We start from the raw sequence: 22,743 nt of genomic DNA, 5'->3' as shown, positions 1-22,743 counted from the left end.
CAGTGACCCCAAAAGTCCTTGCCTTGGTGGGAAAAGACAAGCAACAAACAAACAAGTGTGTGTGTGTGTGTGTGTGTGTGTGTGTGTGTGTGTGTGTGCGCGCGCGCCTTGGTGGGAAAAGACAAGCAACAAACAAACAAGTGTGTGTGTGTGTGTGTGTGTGTGTCAGTCATTTGGCCATAGCAGTATAAAAATACTTGCCAAAGTAAGTCTGCTCATAGATTGTCTGTAGGAAAATCAAGTAAGACTATTAAGGGTAGGGAGAAATTTGCTGAATAAATGAGCTCATACATCAAGCAGACAGGGGACTTACCATTCATTGTACAGGCTCCTACAGGGCAGGGAGCAGGAGAGAAAAAAGAGACAACTTATTAGAGACATGATGTTGATTTTCTCATTCTTCTCGACAAAAAAAAAAAAAAAAAATACATGGTAGTGAAAATTGTGGTTGCTTATGGTGGCATATCTAGTCTACTAGAAGTCAGCAAACCCAAACTTCATTCTGATCAACATATTCACAAGCTGTATCTTTGTAACTTGTCTCCCTAAGACAGAAGATTCTCACTGACAGGAATAATTACACTTGTTCTCCTGTATGCTCTTGTGTATTTGGACCAAAATATTATCCTGGCTACCTCTTAAAATGCTAACTTAATACCCTGTATATATACAAGTGATTTTAGCAGAAAATAACACAAATAGAAGCTGTAGAGAACTTCGATGATATATAATGGGAATAGGGCAAGCTACATGTAAGACACACAATAATACATCACTCCTGTTTAAAATAAGATCAACAGGTAGAAGTCATGAGAAGCCCAGATATAAGCACAGGATAGCTTCTTAACAGCAGGACTAAAGAGGGATGATGGAAATGACTAGAACTTACTTAAGCTCTGCCAAGGAGTCCTGAAGATGCTTCTGGATCCTCTCGTCCTTCTCATAGATTTCTAGCAGTGAAATGGCCTCATCGTGATTCTGACAATAAACCCTGTATGCTCCTTCAAGTTCATCTCGGTGATCAAGAAACACAGGTCCTTTGAGTAAACACAAACATACCGCGCTATCAGCAACATTCTCACTGTTCAGTACAGGGTCTCACAATGAAGCCCACCTTGGCCTAGAACTCATGATCCTTTTTCCTCAGCTTTCCAGCGGCTAAGATTACATAAGCACACACCACTGGCTGTAATCTTTGGATTCTTAATTCCTATTTTAGTTTATAGACTCCATGAAATCCATATACAGACCCCGATCATTAGTCCCTCAGCAAACCATTACTAAACAATCCCTTCAAACCAAGCTCCCCATGAAAGAATGCTTAAACCCCCTTTACAAAACCAGCACCTGCTCACTGGCATCAGAAAGGAGGACTACTCCCCACCCCCCTACACACACACAGCACCATGGTGTTTGGACTGAGGCCCTCTGGGCCAGGAAGTCATCTGGCCCCCGACTGTGTGTGGCACATGCCACCACAAGCTCCTTCTCTCCAGAAGAAACTGCTTGAGCATCAGCTGGCATCTGAGTCACATCTTCGATGTGAATGCTACTTGAAGAAGCAAGTGGCCCTGGGGAGGCGGATAGCTAGGACCACCCAAGACCCCTGAACATAGCAACAGGCAATAGGACAAACTGGAGGAAAAATGAGTAATTGCCCGATTAGTAATCCCTTTTAGACTTCAACTAAATTGCTCTTGGTTTCTTTTATAGTTCAAATGACTTGCAGGTACTTATTTTAAATATGGTATAAAGGTTCATCCATTTGACTTTAAGCTTATCATTATATTAAGGCTAGGTCATCATGACTCAACTCACTGACTCCAGTCTACTGAGACTGACAACAAGGTTCCCAGGCTGCCATTTCTCTTACTATTTCAGACAGAGTTTACTTTTCAGGTAGGGCTATGCCCAGGGCATAGCCTTGGACTGTGATCCTCCTACCTCTGTCTCCCACATATCTGGGATTAGAGACATGAACCTTCACAGCCCTTTTTTTTTTTTTTTGGTCAGTCTTAGGGCTTGAACTCTGGACCTGGGCATTGTTCCTCAGCTCTTCAGGTCAAGGTGAACGCTCTACCACTTGAGCCACTTCTGGTTTTCTGGTGGTTAATTGGAGATAAGAATCTCATGGACGGAAGTGGTACTGTGGCTCAAGTGGTAGTCAGCGCTCAGGCCCAGAGTTCAAGCCCCACCGACCAAAAAAAAAAAAAAAAGAGAGACTCATGGACTTTCCTGCCTGGGCTGGCTTTGAACCATGATCCTCAGATCTTGGCCTCCTGTGTAGCTACTAGCTAGTAGTCACCAGCGCCCAGCTCCTATTCGTTCTTTGAGACAGAGGTTAGATAACCTTTTTTTTTTTTTTTTTGGGGGGGGGGTCCCTGGGCTGGCCATGACTTTCAATTTTCCTGTATCTGCCTCTAAAGTAGCTAGGATTATTCTTTCAACATCTTTGACAATAACCCATATAAATAGGATTTAACTCATGACCTACATATATAGAATGGAAATAATAATTAACTGATCCCATGATCCACTACTGAGCTGAGAAACATCATACTCTATGATACCTAAACAGTCTTTTTATTGCTAGCACATTTCATTACCTCAAAACAGACTCAGATGAAGGGGGTGGGGCAGTCCACACAACCAGTGAAATTAGCCAATGAGCAGGTGGAACAGGACCTACCCTCCAACCCCTATCACTGAAATAATGACAGAAGTTCAGGAGCTCATACCTACGGCATCGCTGATTTCTAGGGCCTCCAATAACTGCTTAGAGACCTTAATTACCATCTGCATATTTCCAAAAAGCCCCTCAAAGTCAATGTTTGGTATCTGTGAAAGGGAAACAAAACAAAGACATATAGAGATGAGATGAATGGCCTATTTCTCCTATTAGGAATATCTCGCCAAGGGCTGTGCAGAAACTGCCCTGGGTCTTTCTTTCACTTACATGCACATTTCCAGAACACAGTCATCCAACATTATCTTCAGCATCACCCTTTGTCCTTGACCCAACCAGGTTTGGGACTAGGGTGTTCCCCAAGGGGCATGTGTTAAAGGCTTGGTTGTAGCCTGTGGCATGGTTAGGAGTAGGGTATACTTAGCAGAAGCAGGTCACTGGGGAAGTCCCCTCAAAGGGGCCATTGGGACCCTAGCCCCTCCTTTCACCCTCTTTGCTTCCTGTCTGCTATGAGCTGAGCAGCTTTGTTCCCCCACCTTCTCCCCACCATGATGCACTGCTTCACCATAGAGCCAAAAGGAGTCAACCACCTCAAAAAATCTCCTAGTCCTCCATACATCTCTGCCATGCAAGTGCTCATATCCTAGCCCTGCAGGCTTTGAGGGCCACAGTAAGGTGGGGCTGTGTCTTGTGCCTCCCACCTGTGCCTGCTGCAGGGGCACCATGATCCGCTCAACGCACATCTCCAGATCCCGAATGTAGTCTCGTTCTGTCTGAAGAAGCTCTTCTACCACCTTGGCCCTCTTCTCCAGCATCCTCTGCTCTGGGGTTTCAGTGGACACAGAGCCAGAAGGGGCAACCAGGGATGAAGAATCAGATGAGAGGAGTGTCATTTCTAGAAGGAAAAAGGAGAAGAGTCAGCAGTTGTAGGTGTGAACACAGGATTCCTGCGTTGGGGCTGACCGGAAGCACTCCTGGAGGACTGAATTTCTCCAGTGATTGACTGTAGTGCCACTGAGGGATAGGGATGCCAATCAGGACATGTGAATGACACATTTGTATACCTGTGCTGGTACTAGGGCTTGAACTCAGGACCTCATGCTCTCACTTAGCTTTTTTCACTCAAGGCTGACTTTCTACCACTTGAGCCATACCTCTCCACTTCTGTCTTTTTACTTGTTACATGGAGCTAGGAATCTTTCAGATTGATTTGTCTGCTCAGGCTGGCTTTAAACTGTGATCCTCATAGCTCAGCCCCTTGAGTAGCTAGGATTATAGGCATGAGCCTAGTGCTTGGACTCATGAATTTTGTATTAATTCCAAAAATGAAAAAAAAAGTGACAATATAGTGGAGGAATGGATAATACCATGATGCAGTAATCACATTAAAATTACTAATTAGGGGAATACATGTGTCCAAATGTTGTGTCTAGAAACAATGTGTATCTCTTCAGTAACCCAGCCATGATATGTAATTTGAAAGTATAATTTGAAATGAATCTTGAAGAAACACCAAATCAAACTGAGGATTTGTATTCTTCAAAATGTTAATGTTGAAAGACAAAACAATGTAAAGCCCTTCAAGAAGAGTTCTCAGGTATAAATAAAGCAATGACAAATATATTGGAGAAAATTATATATATTGGAGAAAATACTGCTATAAAAGATACTACTGGGCCGGGAAGTTGGCTCAGTGGTAGAGCACTTGCCTTGCATGCCTGAGGCCCTGAGTTCGATTCCTCAGCACCACATAAGCAAAAAGAAAAATGCCGGAAGTGGTGTGCTGTGGCTCAAGTGGTAGAGCGCTAGCCTTGAGCTGAAGAGCTGAGGGACAGCGCCCAGGCCCAGAGTTTAGGCCTACTAAGACAAGTGATGAATCTAGAATGTACACTGTAGTTTGGGTAAATGACTAAATCAGCTAAGTGTTCTGAACTGGCAAATCTGTTGTGGATGTGTGAAACAATATCCAGACTCACACATAGGGCACACAGAGTGGCTAGCAAAGCGCTTGCCTGGCATGTATGCACAAGGCCCTGGGTTTGATCCCCAGCATCAACATGTTCATGCTGAAGCTTCCCAAGGACACGCCCTCTCAGATAACTGAGTACACTAGGGAGAAAAAGACTGAAGAGAGACAGAAAAGAAAGGAAACAGCGAAATGTTAAATACTGGTAAACCAAAATAAAAGGCATACAGGAGGTTCTCTGTACTATTGCAATTTCCTCTAAGTTTGTGATTATTCCAAACAAAATTTAAATAGACATTCCGGAGCTGGGCACTGGTGGCTCACACCTATACTTTTAGCTACTCAGGAGGCTGAGGTGTGGGGATTAGGGTTCAAAGCCAACCAGGGCAGGAAAGTCTGTGAAACTCTAATCTCCAAAAAAGCCAGAATAGAGCTGTGGCTCAAAGTGCCATAGCACTAGCCTTGAGCACAAAAGCTCAGGTAATGTACTCAGACCCTGAGTTCAAGCCCTAGGACAGGCAAAAACAAACAAACAAGATATATTGAAACATATCTTCCTTGATCTTTCCTTTTTGGTAGAATGAATGACAAAACTTCAAGCATTAATCTCAGCTCACCACAGAACTAAATTATGAGTTTAAATTAATTGTTATTGATAATACAAGGGAAGGAACCCATGGCGCGGCACATGCAAAGCATCTGCTTTACCTCTATACTTCTGGCCCTACAAAATTTATTTTTAATGGACCTGTTTCAAATTTTCTTGTAGTTTCCTAGCAGTAAGCTCTCAGTCCCAAATACATTATCATTAGTGGCAACTTGAAAAAGAAGACTAGAAATACAAGACTAGAAAGCTCTTAAAAAGTACACTGAGTTGTTAACACATGCAACAGAATTTACAAACTATATTCATGAACTCGTTTAATACTCTGAAATTTTAAAATATGTCACTTTTGTTTAACAGATTTAAAAACCTAGCCTTTGAGAGGTTGCCTACTCTATAACCTCACAAGTTGGCCAAACGGCAACAAAGTACAACAAATACATTTAAACTATCTATACACTAAAATTGCTTACCATTTTTGCATTCCTTGTCTTAAGTCTCAACTGGAAAAAGTCAGGCACATTTGCTTCAAGTCTAAAAATTCCAGAGAAAATATTCTCTCCCAGAAATTAGTTTACTAATTACAGAAGTCAAAAGCACAAAGTACCAGCAAGCACTTCCTCATCAATCAGAAGCCAGCAGCCTATACAGAGACTCTGACTTCATTTATATTCGAAACAAAGGGGGAGAGAAAAATTGGGGGAGAGCAAGGGAAAGGAGGATACTGTCCAAAAAGAAATGTACTCTTTACCTGACTTATGACCCCTCTGTACCTCATCTTTATAACAATTTTTAAAACGTTTTCTAAAAAAGCAAAAGTGCTGGGGACATGGCCCAAGTGGTAAAGCACCTGCCTGCCTAGCAAGTACAGGGCCTTTTATACAAAACCCCAGTACCAAGAAAAGAAAAAAAACCCAGAAGAACAAATGCTAACATTTTTTTTTCAAACTACCAAAGCCATTCATGAGATTTTAGACTCCAGAGCAGCTTTTACAAGACAAACTCCAAACACTTTAGTGTGATTTAACAATCCCTCCCACCCCCTTTTCCAGGAATGCTTTTGCTAAACTGCCAGAGAATCCTAATCTGGGTGAGTCCTGAAACCTGCAATTTTAACAAAACCCCAGGTGTTCTGAGAGGTGTAACTTTCAAGCCTGTTAACACACTCAAAAGAGTTTTCCAACGCCAGGCCATTAAAAAAAAAAAACCTGGCTTAAAAGGACTCAAATGCAAGACTGTTTTCCCTTTATTCCCTAAGTACAGCGAGGGCAAATGCTTTAAAGCATGCCACACGATTTTAGCCAGCTGGGGATGCCGCCCGGTGGTAGAGCGCTGCGTGACGAGCCTGTGAGGCTCCCGGTTCGATCCCGGGCTGGCTCGGCAGGGCCGGGAACCGGCTCTGCGCGGCCCCCGTCCACCCGGCTAGCAGGGAGCGCGGCAAGTTCACCGTGGGCCTCGGATGCCTCGTCAGCAAAGTGAGAATGGACCTGTTTTGTGGGGTCGATGAAGGAACTAAACAAGGTCATGGCTCAACTAAAGGTCGTCCAGTTCCCACGGACGGGCGTCGGGCGACCCCGGGCCCCGGTTCTGAAGTCCGACTTCCCGGCAAGAACAATGAAGGCTGGCGAGGGGCAAAGCACGTGCGGGGAGCCGCGCCCAGAACCCAGCCCCGGCCCCTTTCTCCCCGGGGTGGCCGCGCCTCAGTTTCCCGCTGAAAGGATTCTCTGTAGGGGAGCGGGGCCGGCTGCTCCCGGGCCCCGCGCCTTCCCTGCGGTCACCTCCCTCTTTCCAAGAAACGCGGTGGCGGCAACACGTCCTGTCCTGCAACTTCCCGCACGTTCCGGGGGCGGCCCGGGGCGGCGAAGGTCTGTACTCCCAGCCAGGTCCCCTCCCTGCCCGCGTGCGGGGTCCCCGCGGCTCCCCGCACCCCGCCGGTACCTGCAGTGCCGCCACAGCGCGCCCCGCGCAGCCCGGCGCGCGCGGCGGGATCTTCCCAGGGCTCAGGAATGCCTGCGGCCCCCAAGGTCTCAGAATGGGGGTGGGGGATGCCCCGCTCCCCTTCCCACATTTCCATATGAATTGTCCCCCGCACCCAGCCCGGCTCGGAGGGGCCGGGAGTAAAGGCCGGAGCTGGACTCACCCCCGCGGCGCGGAGCGGTCCCCTCGGGGATGACGGCTCTTCACTTGCACAGCCTCGGCGGGGCTTTGTGTTGGAGGAGCGGGAGGAGGGGGCTACACTTCCCAGGAAAAACTGCCCAGGCCACTCCACGCTCCGGGAGAAGCGGGGCGGGGAGCAGTGCCTTACTTTGCCGGAGGCTCCGCCTAGGAAACCCACCCCCTCCAGGCCAGGGCCTCAACCCCAAACCCGCAGACCGACGGGCGGTCTCAATGGGAAGGTCCAGGCTATTCAGAACCTAAGACCCAACAGTGATTGGCACCACCTGGAGCCCCTCACCGCTCACAAACTTAACATTTTAAGGAATTAGGGGAGGAGAAGGTTACACAAAATACCTTTGTTGTTGTTGTTGTTGTTTTGTAAGGAAAAAGAGAAAGGAAAAGGGAAAGCGAATATGAAAGAAAAGCCCCCGTGAGATGCACACACACTTCCCTACATTCACACCTACAATATGGGAGAGTACAGAGGAAGGTGTACAGAAAAGAAAGCACACTGCTTTAACCAGAGCGGGCCTCAGAAAAACCCTGGGATCTGGGGTAGAAGTTGAGATCCAAGGTGCCAACATACTAGGCAAGTCCTTCACCCTGAGCTACCCCTGTCATGCTAAGACAGCTCTCTATTGGTGACATTTTAAGTGATGTAAGAGTTTTCGCATGTGAATAAAAAGTCTTCCCCACTGCTTCTAAACTTGCTGTTACAGTGTGAGGGTTGATGGACAGCCAGCTTGTTTCCCTCATCCAAGGTTCTTTCAGAGGCTAGGTGACAGGAAATGGCTAAGGGCCAGGAACACCTTGTCTGGAACTGCTCTTCTCTCTTAACACATCTTTTACATGGGTAGCAAACCAGTTATTTATTTCTTAGTTTATTTTGTGCTGGCCCCAGGGTCTGGACTCTGTCCCTGAGCTTCTTTTGCTCAAGGCTAGCACTCTACCACTTGGGCCACAGCTCCACTTCTGGCTTTTTTGGTAGTTAACTGGAAATAAGAGTCTCACTTTCTTGCCAGGGCTGGCTTTGAACCAGGATTCTCAGATCTTAGCCTCCTGAGTGGCTAGGATTACAAGTGTAAGCCACTAGGGTCTGGCTAAAAAGCCCTTTATGGCACGCACTCCCCTAAGGTGCACCCTGAGACAGTAGGGTTCCTCTGATCCACAAAAGAAAAAGAAGAGAGAGAGAGAGAGATCCTTTTAAATTCAAATGGAAAATAGATCTTAACATCTGTTTACATGAAGGTCTTTTAAATGATTACATGAAGCATGTAGCACTAAGTATGTAGTATGAATTGTTGCCAGCTTCCTTGTATATTTGTATTTAGGTTACCATTATGTCAGGAAGCCTTCTAGGAAACATAAATACATACAAGGAAGACCCTACACCAAGCAGGTGCCCTCTCACGATACCAGCCCATGACAGGCTCATGCATTCATAAGTGTAACAGGAAAGGCTTAGTGGTTCTCACAATGCTGTCGATCTTGATTAGTACACTAAAATGCTGTATGCAATGGAATTAACTAGATTGTTTGATCAATTGCTGTTTGAGAATTTTTACGTGGCCACTCTAAGTCTTGTCATTTTAGTTCAGATCCTCTGGAGCATTTGCAGTCAGGTTCACAGAGGATGGTTCTTACAAGTACTTGTCAACGTGATCTTTTCAAACTGGATTTTCAGTAGGCCCTGCTTAGAAACTACTTCTATTGATATTTTTGCTTAAATTTGGCAAAAAAAAAAAAAAAAAAGGTTGCTTTCACCAACCTCCCCTCTAACATGGGATCAGAACCACTAGAGTATCTCATCCTGGAGTCAAGGGGAGACCTACTAGGGCAAAGCTTATCCTGGCAATGAGGGACCCTAACCTCAGACCAGAAGGGATGTTTGATTCCAAATGGAGTCACCTGTGTTTGTCCCCCAAGAGGTTAGGGAAAAATAGTTCCTAAGCCTGCCTGATATTCAACTGGACAGGTATTTAGATCTGTTTTAACAGGTCCAGGACAAAGCTGGGTGTCCCAAGTGGATTAAAAAAAATTTTTTTTTGCCAGTCCTGGGGCTTGAACTCAGGGCCTCGGCACTGTCCCTGTCTTTTTTTGCTCAAGGCTAGCACTCAACCACTTGAGCCACAGCACCACTTCCGGCTTTTTCTGTTTGTACTGAGGAATCGAGCCCAGGGTTTCATGCATGCTAGGTTAAGTACTCTACCACTTAGCCACATTCCTAGCCCAAGTCATGCTTCTTATACATACTCTCTCTCCTGCTGTAACATACAAATGATTAAAATGACATCACAGTCACTAACCTACTAGCACAGACAGGCTCTAAGTAGTTGGAAACAACCCATTTTGTCCTCTCTAAGTTCCAGTGTGCAGTCCTGGATCCTTCCATTCTAAGCTCTTCTTTGCTCTATTACTCATGCATGGCCCTTGTCTGTTTAATCTTGTGAAATTTATTTCCTTTTGTCTAGAGTACATCAGACTTGAAATGGTCATGCACACGGAAGCTCAGGTGGAAATTCCCATGGGGAAGACAGGTAGCTTCGACAGGTCTCTAGAATGCCTGACTGCCATTCCCCTACCAATGCTGCTTTTCAGCTTGAAGCAGAGTGGTCATTGTCCCTTCCCTTGGGTTTATTTCTTAGATGGGGTGGATATGACAGAGTTGGGACACAGGCCCTCCAGGGACAGCATCTTGGTTTAGCAGGCAGAAACTGTGCGAAAGAGACACAGTTTTGGAAAATATTGCCTCTTCCCTTTCCTTCTCTTTCCCTCCCAGTTTCAATAACCTTCTGACCCTATGGAAAGGCCTTGACCAAGGGAAATGATTAAGTATTAACAATCAATCAGAATGTTCTGGGACCTTCCAAAATACTTAATTATAATAGGGACAACCAATCAGCATCCAGCCCAGGGTATAAGAACCTCCAGTCTCAGAGATAGGTAGACACAGACTCACAGACAGACAGACACACACACATACACACACACACACACACACACACACACACACACAGGAGTGACAGTGACGCAGTCAAGACAGTATAAAGAAGAGAGGATAGATGACTAGAGGAGTAGCCTTGGAGCTAGATATTTCTCTTCCAAATAAAGTTCTTCATACTCATCCACCATTGTCCTAGGCTTCATTGTAGACTTCTGAGACTTGAACTGGAGGAGGCCACAGCAGCAGCATTAGAAGTGGAGCTGAACACTGGTAGGGGTTGTCTGCCTTGAGCTACAACACACAAGCTTAAGCAGGCATGCTGCTATAGGTTTGCAACCCTGCTGGTCTCTGCCTGCTGCTGAAGCAGGGCTGCCCGCCGAGGGCAACAACAGAAAGTTCTGTATCATCATGGAGCTGTTTTTAGTTTTTAACTTTATTTACAGAAAGTTCTGTATCATCATGGGGCTGTTTTTAGTTTTTAACTTTATTTGAACAAATATTTATATATCACTTTCTATATGTGGCATGCATGGTGGCAGATACTTTAAAATATTAGTTTGGTGTTGTGTTGGTCCTGAGCTTGAACTCACAGCCTGGGCACTATGCGAGTTTGTTGTTGTTGTTTTTCTGAAGGCTAGCATTCTAGCACAGCTCCACTTCCGGCTTTTTGGTGGTTACAGACTTTCCTGCCCCAGCTGGCTTCACACAGCAAGCCTAACATCTCAGCCTCTTAAATAGCTAGAATTACAGAGACAAAGAGTGCCCAGCAAGCACTCTATGCTAATATTACTCTTTTTCTAGTTATGTCCCTGATGAACATGTAATACTGATATGAGAAACTGGAGGGGAGGGAAGTTATCTGTTATTAAATGAGAATATTCTTGTACTAGTAGCTCTCAATTACCCGAGTCGCAGAGACTAGCACCTCAAAGTCTTTCTTCACTTTTTAATAAGCAGCGATTTTTTTCTTAACCGAAATCCTTTAAACTGATTAAGAAAACAGGCAAAAAAAAAAAAAAAACAAAAAGAACACTGTTGAAATGTCAACTTGCATATAAGAAAATAAAGTCTCAAATCTTATCTAGAAGCAAAAACTTTGTACCAAATCCTGCGAGGAAGTAGTTTATACACGGGCTCACTCTCTTCCTGCAGAGCCCACGCAAGGAGGAATCATAAATCCTGGTTTTCCATATTCCTGGTCACTGGGGCAGCTTACCCAGTTCCCACTCTTTCCCTGTCCTGCTCTTTCTTTGTAAACCTTTCAGCGCTGTGATCACTGTCCTCTGCAGGGTCCAAGGCAGAGTTCTTAGATCACCAACCTCAGTGTTGAATCCATCATACTGCGATCCTAAAGCTCAACCACAACTGAACAAAGTTTCCTGGTGGAACTTGCTCAGAAACTTGGCCGAGTAGCCAAGAGCAAAATCCCTGCTGGGAGGGATTGTACCTCCTTCCTAGACCTAGATCAAAGCTCCTCCCCATCTATTCCAGGACCCGCATCCAGAGGGCATGAGAGCCAGCCAGAATCCGGTGACTCAGCAATGAGAATGCGGCGTCTGACCCTGCCAGGAGAGGGAGTTTAATACTAGGACCAATGGGACATCACTTTTGAATAAATCCTCATACAGTATGCTGTTGCTAGGCTGACTGTGAGATTGTTATTTTTAAATCTCTAGGCAGAAGTAAAAGACATAACAAGGCAAAGATGGGTTTTGCAAGATAATTTTTTTTTTGTCAGTTGTGGAGCTTCAACCCTGGGCCTGGGCTCAGTCCCTGAGCTCTCTTCAGCTCAAGTCAAGGACTTTACCACTTGAGCCACAGTGCCACTTCCGGGTTTCTGGTGGTTAATTGGAGATTAAAGAGTCTCATGGACTTTCCTTGCCCAAGCTGGCTTTGAGCCACGATCCTCAGATCTCAGCCTCCTGAGTAGCTAGGATTACAGGCATGAGCCACCAGCGCCCCGCTTGCGGAAATAATTAAATAGTAATAAATCATTTCCCAGCTCCAGTGGCTCATACCTGTAATCCTGGCTACTCAGAAGGCTGAGATCTGAGGGTCAAGACTCTTAAGTCAGACTTCGAGGAAAGGGGTTTCTAGATTCCATGGAACCGATCTGTCTATGGAACCAGGCATGTAAGCCTGTGTCTTGCCACCAGAATCACACTGGCACACTCAAAAGGCTCAACAGCCTGATGCAAATGCATGGCTGTGCTCATTGGGCTAACAACAGCCATGGGCACTTACTGTTTTCTCAAGAAAACTCTGGTGCTAGGATAGGGGGCTGAGTGTGTCAGAGCTTCTGGATTCCTACCAGGACTTGTCATGAGGTTGTGATATTTCAAGTTCACTGCCTTTCAAGTTCTCCTCCCACTGAGGGTGATCAGGTCTGGCCACCACCATCGTGGCCACAGGGTGGATGGTAGGGTCTGGCATCTTGTCTTCATAGTGGGGGAAGGTGAAGCTCCAACCTCCCAGGTGAGCATACCTGAATCCTTGGAGACAGGAGTGGAGACTTGGATGATAGGTTATTAATCTGGGAGTTTCCTGTGATCCTGCCTCCTGACCTAGCCCTGTTTAGGCCCAGACCAGCTCTGGTGCCATTACGCCATGCCACATGTGTCCATGTTCATGTCCTGTCTCTTGTCTCCTGGCTCTTCTCCAGTTACCATGGCATCCAAATTCAGCTCTCCATTGGAGCTGAATTGATTTCTTGGTATTGTTTTTCTTCTTTCTTTCCTCTCTGGCCTTCCTGGCTCAGTTTCCTAACAGTGTTAAGTGTATTTGCTGACTGGTAGTCTTTGAGACAGGAGTCCATCATACAGTCACTGGCCTTTTTAATAAAGACTCCAAGATTCAACCTCTCAAAATGTGGCTTGTTTTCTCATCATACACCATCACACCTTTTAATGTTCTTAGCTCATGGAGGACACATTCTGAAGAGGCCTCCTTCTGATCCCACCCAATTTCTCACATCCCTATTGTATTTGTTTTTGAGAAAATGTTTGTCATAACCTACTAAATAACTTTCAAGACCCAATAATGGTTACCCAGTTTATAAAACCATGAGACTTGTCACTCTAATAATATTCAATTGTGTAGCCTTCCAACACTGAAAGACCTCAAATTCTAGTTTTATATAGTCTGTGGGTTTTTTTGTTTTTTGTTTTTGTTTTGGGTCTGGTCGTGGGGCCCGAACTCTGGGCCTGGGTGCTTTCCCTCAGCTCTTCAGCTCAAGGCTAGCACCCTACCACTTGAGCCACAGTGCCACTTCCAGCTTTTTTCTTTTTTGCTTATGTGGTGCTGAGGAATCGAACCCAGGGCCTCAGGCATGCAAGGCAAGCGCTCTACCACTGAGCCACCTTCCCAGCCCCTAGTCTCTGTTTTTCATATGGATATTCTATTACCATTTAAGTTCAACACAGGTAACATAAAATTTGAAACTCCTTTCCATCATAACGATTTATGGTAGTAGCCAAGCAAAACCTTCAAAACAACACTGTACTAAGTTCCTACTGACAACCAGTGAACAACTCTGGATAAGCTACAAAAACAATAATTAGAGATAGGCATTAGAAAGCAATCAAGAAGTAGGCAGAAACTGAAGCTCACATGACAAGAAAACCAAACTATGTAAGCTCCACATTCTCCCGTGGGCCCCAGGGCAATCCCTAGTCTCCTGGAAAGCAGGGGAATGAAGCCACATAAGAAAGCCTTCCTGGACTGAGGGACCAGCGCTTGAAGGCTGGAGCTAGATATGAAGAAAGAAATCCTGGAAAAGCAGAAGCCATAGAGAACTCTAATATCTGTGGAGAAATACCTTAAATTCTTAAGTTATGTGTGCCAGCAAGGAGACTCCAGTGAACCTAACAGAAATGACTTGAGCTAGGTCCTGGAGATACTCAGCAACTGAGGTATGCTGGGAATCCAGATGTGAAATCTGAGCTGCTCCAAGTTAGAGCTTCACTCAACATTCGGAAACCTTAGGGGAGTCAGGTTCTCTCAGGACTAGGGGCCACACCCTAAGGCCAAGGGCAAAACTGAAACAGACCTACCCTAACATACCCAAGTTGAAGGGTCCATAGGAGAATAAACTGACAGAGCAGATGAAGAAAAGAAAGCCAGAGGAAAAAACTGGGTTCTGACTGGGTTCTGGCTGGGGAGCAACCATCAACAAGATTGTTTTTCCTATGACTTTGGGACAGGGTAGCTACGGGACAGGAGGAAGGAAGAGATGGTATTCCACCATTAAAGATGAGGTGTTTTACAAGTCCTGGGCAAATGCCCAGTGGAGACTACCAATTTGGATCTCAGGGGACAAGACACTCTGGTAGGGGGTGGGAGGTAAGTTGATAAAACATAAAGAGAGTAGTTGATAAGCATGTGTTTCTGAGCTGTGAGTCAGTGTTTTATTGATTCTCTCTCACCATGAGACAGGTATTTTTATCCAAAGTTTAGAAACCCCAAGGTATTAGAACCCAAAGTTTAGAAACCCCAAAGAGCTGAGATTTGAACTCAAGGCACGTGCAGTCTACTACTTGTTTTTCCTTCTGTAACCACCGGTTATGATGTCACAGTAGGTGGTCATGGCTTTTTCTTTTTCTTTTTTTTTTTTTTGTCGGTCGTGGGGCTTGAACTCTGGGCCTGGGCGCTGTCCCTCAGCTCTTCAGCTCAAGGCGAATGCTTACCACTTGAGCTACAGCGCCACTTCCGGTTTTCTGGTGGTTTATTGGAGATAGGAGTCTCACGGTCTCTCCTGCCCGGGCTGGCTTTGAACCGCGATCCTCAGATCTCAGCCTCCTGAGTAGCTAGGATTACAGGCGTGAGCCACCAGCGCCCGGCTTTTTTTCTTTAGAACAGTTAAGAGAACATTAGAAAGCACAAAGATTACTAAGATGAGATTTTTATCTCTGGGAAAGGGGAATATCAGGGCCATGAAAAGGGGCACCAACTGAGCTATCTATTCATTATACTTCTCAAAGTTAAGTTCTCAAATACAAAGAAAGAGCTGTAAAAATGGAAATGATAAGTTGGAACTGAGCTGGTTTCTGGGAGATCCCAAGGCACATTACAACACCCCAGAGAGGAGGGTTGGACTCCAGCCACACCAAACACAATCAACACCCTGGATGACAGTTAGGAGACTCAGTAAAACAAGGAACTGTAGACAGGAAGCAAAGTTCACGTAAGGAACAAATGTGGGGGCAGGGAATAGCAGCAGCAATACAGAAACCAACCCACGGAATCACAGAATCAGACTTGTTTGTTTAAAGCTGGGAAGAATTTAGATATCACCCAACTTCTATCACTTCAGAGAGAAAATGTACCCCCCCCCCACACACACACAAAAAGACTAAGCCAAGTACTGGTGGCTCACACCTATAAATCCTAGCTACTTAGGAGGCTGAGATCTGAGGATTATGGTTTGAAACCACTGGAGGAACCAGGATCTCATCAAGCTGTTCATCTTTTTGGTCTTCAATGGCCCTGTACAAACCCAACCAGCCAGCCTATTCTGAAGGAGACCAAGGATGGTGTAAGAAAACCTATCCGATCACTTGCCTTCTCTGGCTCTACTCTATTCTCTGTCAATTATCCAGACTCTCCTAAACTGGCCAGAACTGAAAAGAACACACAATTAAAAAAAAAAAAAAAAAAAGCTCAACAAGGAGTCCGATAGTTATAAAAACCACACAGCAAAAATTCTATGAAGTTCACTTCACAGAGTTGAAAACACTGGCAAAAAACAAAGCATCCCTAATATGCCAATATTTCCATCTTATAGATAATTTAGTCAAGGAGCATTAAGAAGAAGTTATCTGACTACCTAAGAACACCATGATAAATACAAACAGTCTGTATTTTACAAGAGTTTCAATGTTCATAATTCACTTAAGACTCTTCAATGTCAAGAAATGAACAGTCTATATAAAACAAGTCCAATCTTCCTTTCGATTATATCTAAAAGAGTTGTAGGGACTGAGAGAAACATTCCTGGAAAATCAATTCTAGTCTGGAACCCCAATAACGAACTTGCTATTTCCCGTAAGAAGAACAAACCGTGCTGGGAATGTGGCTTAGTGGTAGAGTGCTTGTCTAGCCTGCAGGAAGCCCTGAGACCCATTCTCAGAAAAAGCCGGAAGTGGTGCAGGGGCTCAAATGATAGAGTGCTAGCCTTGAGCAAAACAAGTTCAGGGACAATGTCCTGAGTTCAAACTCCAGAAATGGTGGGACAAAAAGGAGAAGAAGGAGGAACAGAAGAAGAAACATTACCCTAAGAATGGAAAAGTATTTGTGACAAGAGGCATCTGACAGAACCAAGAAGAGTGAAGGCAAATTTCCATGAGATGGTTGTCTAGTCTGGGAAGCCCTGTTGCATTTTGTTGGAATTTCCAGGACTCTCACTTTACAAAATGCCTCCTAACAGGAATCTGTTAAAGGTTGTTCTTACACAAGATATACTTGGTAAGAAATGAAGTATACCATTGCTACGGACGGTCCCTGCTTTAGCCACCCATTTCACCTATTCTCATACTTCATCCTATCGAAGGGCTGGCTGAGTTCCTACCTTGGGATTTCTTCCTGTTCTGCACAAACTCTGAGCGTCTCAGGGTGCTGGGTGCAGTGCGGCGGAAGCAGCTATTCCTTTTCCAAGCCTCTGGGACAGTTAGTGCTCTGTCTGCTCCTAACTGCCAGGTGCTCTTCTCCAGTTCAGGACTCTGAGCAATCATAAATTGATGCTCTCCTTGCTCCCCCCTGGGATGTTGACTCTGCAGACCAGCAGTGATGACCCTTCTGCTCTGAGGAGCCATCATTCCTGTTTTGTCAAAGCCATGATAGTCCCAATTCTCCACTTGATGGAGAGAATCTGCTCCTCTGTTATAATCAAATTTATACTCATGGTTTACAAAGAAAGAATCATGCCCTTTATTTTCTGTATGAAAACTATTCTGACTCATAATATGAGTCTTTGCTTTAGGATAGGTTTTATTATTTTGATAAGTATTTCTGTCCTCCTCATAGTATTTAGCAAATTCTTTACCTTCACTGACACCATTCAAATGTGAGTAGTTCATAGACTGACCATTAGTATACTTCCCAGGAACTTGATATAAATGGTTGAGATCTCTATTATAGAAGTTAATTTCTTCACAGTCTTCAAGACTATCATTAAAATTCCTGAGGTCCATATACCATTCGTGAGCCTCGTATAAAATCCCCAAAGAATCATCCAAACACTTGTGGCCAGTCCACTGTTCTTTTTTTTTCAAGTCCTTGAGATTATAAATCACATCCTTACAATCTACATAACCATTCATCTTCCTATATCTCCCAGCATTCCGAATAAGCTCTGGGCTTTGCATAAGCAAATTACGCTTTGTCCCAGGCCTGAGATCCCCATCATTGGCATCTTCTACATCCCTATCAACATCACAGCCACCTTGAAATATACTTTCATTTACTTTCCCATAGTTCATGTAGCTTGATTCACTCTGCTCAAAATCCCAGTATCCACAGTCCCTTTTCCTGTAGGGCCGATTCCGCTCCTTTGCCCGGTGTGTAGAATCCAGGTCATTCTCTGTATAAAGTTTATTCTGGACTGTGGGGTTCCTTTTCCGGAGACGCCTGCGGTCTTCATACTTACAGCTGGAGCTCCAGGGACCTTTCTCCTCCACTTCTCTTTCTCTTCTAATCTCATGAGTTTCACTCATATTCAATACGGACACGAGTTTTAGTTCTCTTTTCCATGGACATGGGCTGGGCTGAAATGCAGACAGGTGCCTAAGGCTGGACTTGCTTAAAATGTCTTCCAAGCACTCAGTACACTCTTCCTGTTGGCTCTGGTTGAAGTGTAGAGCAATGTGGAGTCATTTCACCTTCAGGATCCAATCAGTGAGCTACTATTTCTTTCCCCTTGGAGGCCAAGGATAATTAGTAACTAGAGTTCTTGTGATTGGTGTTGGCAGCCTTGTTGGTGTTTCCCTCAAGCTGGTCAGACTGGCTTGGCTGCTTTATGGACTCTAGGCAGAAACATTCTGCTGCTCTGAAGGTTTTGCAGAAAAAGCTATGTGGAAGAGAAAGCAATCCCTTCAAAAGCTCCAGGTAGGGTCAGATGTCAGTCTGTCTGCCTCTTTGATCCTTTAGAAGCCACCAGCAGTGTAAACAAATACTTGTAAGAGCAGCTCAAACTAAGCCCTTATTCCTTGCCCTCAAGTCCAGCTTTTAACCCCTAGATCTCTGAAACTGTTCAGAACAGCCTTTCCTTTATGGACAGCAAAACCCTTCCTCCTTAAAATGCTTTACTTCTGTGGGATTCAAGGGATCAGGCAGTGCATACTGGAATCCCTATTAGCTGGGCCACTGAGGGGGGAAAAGGGCAATTCCATGGTGGTAAAACTCATCCAGGGGAAAAGCCAGGTATGCTTTCACATTTTCCTAGAATGTCACGTCCCACAATCATCAAAACCATTTATTTCCTAAAACTTGTTTTTATTACATTCACATAACATATTTAGGAACTGGAGAATGAGGTTAAAGAGAATGAGGTTAGAAAGGATGGCTTAAAAAGGTCTACTTGAATTTAGTAAATGTTAGCTGTGTGTGCGCACGGTGGAGAGAAGGGGGATGAAGCAGAAGTCTCTGCGGGGGGAGGGGGGGGGAGCCAAGCCACAGTCTGGAAAGTCAAGCAAACCCTCAGGGGCAGGGGACTTCAGAGACATGCCTTCAGGGATAAGCAGGATTCCCAACCACATTCCACACTGGAAAAACTAAGGAAATAAAGGGTGTGAAAGCCAGAATATGTAAGGAGAGATTAGGCTGGAAGGCCAGCTCCAGATGGAGGAATGCCAGAATGCCAGGGTTTATACAAAGGATAAGGAGGGGGTTGAAGGTCCACACACTAAGAACCAGCCCTTAAATCAGGTCAGTAACTATCTGATGATTGATTGGCTGTCCAGAAATGACTCCTGGAAGTTGTATTGAAGCCATGTCTGTGAATCAGTGGAAAGAAGTGGAGGAGAGCAGGGCAGTATGCTGTATATATACTATGTGGGGTAAACCATGCATCTCTCTAGGGTTCAATGGGCCTCCGTGACTTCTCTGTCTTTCAAGCTTTAGTCATCTCTGGTCCTGCTTTCCCTTACAACTTCTTTTTCCTCTCCACAACTACCTGATGTGCCTTTTTGTACCATCTAGACTCTCAGCATGACTAAAGGAGTCTCTAGACTGCCTAGTGTTTGATGACTTTGTGTGAGTATTGTCCATGTGTTCTGTCCCTTGTATCTTCTAGAGAGCAGTTTCCTGGCCCAGAAACTCCCATGGTTTCAGCAAGTGCTGCATGCTATGGTTGGCACTGGGAAATGAATACCAACTCCCTTTTTCATCTTCTCTATCCTGCAAGGAGGGTATGTAATTATTCTTATTTTACCACAGATAAAGAAATAATCTAGGAGCTGGAATAACTTGCCCAACATCACATAAGCTATGGCCAGGATTTGAACCCAGATCTGTCTGATATCAGGTTACAAGACTGAGAGGACTATCTTAAAACATAGTAACCCCTTAACTTCTCTCAAGTTGTAAGCAAGCACGTGAACTCTCCCAGGATCTCTGATTCAGAGTGGACCTCTTCAGAGTTAGAGATTAACTCCATCCCGCACATCCTACCATTCACTCCAGGCCCACCTGCCCTCCCTCCTAACACATGCACAGGAACATGCACAGTGAGACTAGCTGACTTTGTAATCTACAACTTACCAAATTTACCATAGGATGACTGATTGCATGATTCACAGAGCCGGTATTAGGGAGGCCAACTTTTACTATGAACGAATTCATAATGTTACAGGGCAATGGCATAATCTACAGAGAACCCCTGAGACACGGCTAGGAGCTATCAGCTTCTAGAAGCTCAATTTCTGTTAATAATCTGTTCTAGGGGCTGGGAAGGTAGCTTAGGGTAGAATGTTTGTCTAGCATGCATGAAGCCCTGAGTTCGATTCCTCAGTACCACATAAAGAGAAAAGGCTGAAAGTGAGGCTGTGGCTCAAGTGGTAGAGGGCTAGCCTTAAGCAAAAGAAGCTCAGGGACAGTGCCCAGGCCCTGAGTTCAAGCCCCAGGACTGGCAAAAAAAAAAAAAAATCAATTCTAGCTATGGTTAACCCCTGTGACTATTATTTTCTTTTTGATGGTACTGAGGTTTGAACTTAGGGTTTTATGCTTGTTAGGCTGGCCTGATGTTACTGAACCAGCCATACTCCAGCCCTGTATTTCATTGGTTATTTATAGGACAGGGTCTTGTTTTGGGGTGCATGCCTGAGCTCCCTCTGTGTACTTTAACCTTCCCACCATTGCTGTGTCACACCGCATTCTCCTTCCATTCAGTGGAGAATCTTGCACTTTTCTACCCTGGCTGGCCTGGAAATGCAATCCTCTCATTCTCAGCCTCCCAGGTAGCTAAGATTACAAGTATGAGTCATCTGTTTATTTTCTTATGTGTCAGACAATGAAGTTCATGGTTTCTCTGCTATTTTAAATCTATATGTCGTTGTTCTTGCTTATTTCTAATCCAATTAAAAGTAAAGATTAGCTGGGCAGACTCAGCTAATCAGTACTGATTAGCTGTATTACTGATACTCTGTAATATACTGTCTCAAAAAAGATTACTCTTTCCTTAATTGTTTGGGAAACAAAGTCCTCTTCAGCAACTTCATATCTGATAAAGCTAGCATGATAAGGAAAACACACCTAGTAAATCAGCCAGGAGGAGAAATGAAGACAGGGCCCTCTACTTCTTTTCAAGGCTTTTGGAGCCTTAAAGACACAGCTTGCATGAAGACAAAACTGCCTCTTCTTTCCCTCTACACTACTGTGATCCAGAACTAATCAAAAGTTGTGACTGTATTTTTCTGTGACATACCAGTGTAAACAGATGCAGATGAGTGAAAGGGGAGTTTCCTGCTTCCCTCAGCCCCGGGCAGCACTCAGCACCCACTCTGCTCTCTTGTCCTACACACAGCTTCTTCTTCTACCTGCTCCTTCAGCCCCAATGCACCAGCACCCATATGGTATTTGCATGTAAAGAGTGGGTTATCAGCCATAGTGACCCTCTGTGTGACTCCCAGAAGGGACAGAAACATGCCACACATATTCTAGAAGTGAAGCTGGAAGAAGAGAGAAAAGAGAGGTAGAGAAAGAGCAGAGGGAGAAATGAAGGAGATGGAAACGATTGTTAACGTTGCTCTATGGGCCCAAGCCATCCTCCGGTCTGACTGTGGGCTCCTCACTTCCTAAGTGTGAGCTCAGCAGCCTGTCTCACTCCCACAGCTCCTGTGGTTTCAGGGCATCCGCAGTCAGCTCTTGTCTCACCTGTTACTTCACAGTACTGGCTCAGCTCCTTCCAGCCTATGAAAGTCCTTGAGGGCAATGACCACACCTAATCACTTCCTTTCCCCAGCACAGCTCTGTAGCTGGATACAGTATGACTTAAAAGCTCAATGAACCTGCATAACACAGGAGGCAGTATGGCTTGGAGGCTAAAAGCACAGGCTTTGAGCGCACCAGGTTTGAATCCTGACTTTGCCACTTACCAGTGGTACAATCCTGGGGAAGTTAACTTGATCCCTGAGCTATCTATCCACCTTTCATACCAAATCTACCTGCTTACCTTCCCGGGACTCTGGGCTTCTACCCTGTACTGCTGTCTTCTTCTAATCCAATTTGGAGAAACCGCTCCACTCCAGGCCAATCTCTCTACTGGCTTACTACATTTGCTGTAGTTCCCCCTCTCCTGCCCACTCTGTGTGCTCTAGTAGGTCAATGTCCAAGCTCAGGAACAGGTGGTGATGGCTCCATCTTCTAAATAATTTCCACTGGCCTTTCAAGCTAATGTTCTTCCAGTGGCCACCCCACCTCTTTGCTTTCTTTTATAGTAAAATTCTGTGGAAGACTTTTCAGTAAGCCAAATACTTGAAGTCTCTACTTCCTTCCTTCTCATTCTCTCTTTAATGCACGGCCACCAGACTCAACCCATCATTATCACTTCAATGGAACTGCTCTGGACAAGGTCACAGAATCCAGCGATCATTTCTGAGATGTCATCTTGCTTGGCCATCAACAGCTTTGATGGGGTCACATTCTCCTCTCTTCTCCTCCTCCTCTTCCTCCCTTTTCTTCTCCTTTTCCTCCTATTCTTTTTTGTTTTGGTACTAGTGTTTGAACTTAAAAGAGATTCTGACTTGCTAAATAAATGCTCTACCACTTGAGCCACATCCCCAGCCCCTTTTGCTTTAGTTTGTCTCAGACACAGTCTCATGATTTTGCCTGGTGCTAGCCCTCAGAATATGATCCTACCTTTGCCTCCTGAGTAAAAGGCTATAGTTGAAGGCAGG

General features: G+C 44.9%; 1 protein-coding gene across 5 annotated transcripts in view; it reads right to left on the bottom strand.

Annotated features, from left to right (window-relative positions):
- Dnmbp (dynamin binding protein) overlaps positions 1 to 22,743 on the bottom strand; it is an 83,267-nt gene that overhangs the window by 16,188 nt on the left and 44,336 nt on the right. For 4 of the 5 annotated variants that reach the window (XM_069995494.1, XM_069995516.1, XM_069995525.1 and 1 more), the window contains 4 exons: positions 3,388 to 3,581; positions 2,739 to 2,838; positions 890 to 1,037; positions 314 to 331 (listed from right to left, as the gene is read on the bottom strand). In XM_069995494.1, the coding sequence (XP_069851595.1) occupies positions 314 to 331; positions 890 to 1,037; positions 2,739 to 2,838; positions 3,388 to 3,581 (460 nt within the window). Of the gene's footprint in view, positions 1 to 313; positions 332 to 889; positions 1,038 to 2,738; positions 2,839 to 3,387; positions 3,582 to 16,922; positions 18,245 to 22,743 lie in introns of those variants that run through there. The other variant, XM_069995534.1, reaches the window with a different exon arrangement.

The sequence above is a fragment of the Dipodomys merriami genome, unplaced genomic scaffold (assembly GCF_024711535.1).
Source record: "Dipodomys merriami isolate MVZ:Mamm:240054 unplaced genomic scaffold, mDipMer1.0.p SCAF_102, whole genome shotgun sequence".
Classification (NCBI taxonomy): domain Eukaryota; kingdom Metazoa; phylum Chordata; class Mammalia; order Rodentia; family Heteromyidae; genus Dipodomys; species Dipodomys merriami.
Note: the sequence above shows the minus strand (reverse complement) of the source record. Positions and strands in the feature narration are given on the sequence as shown.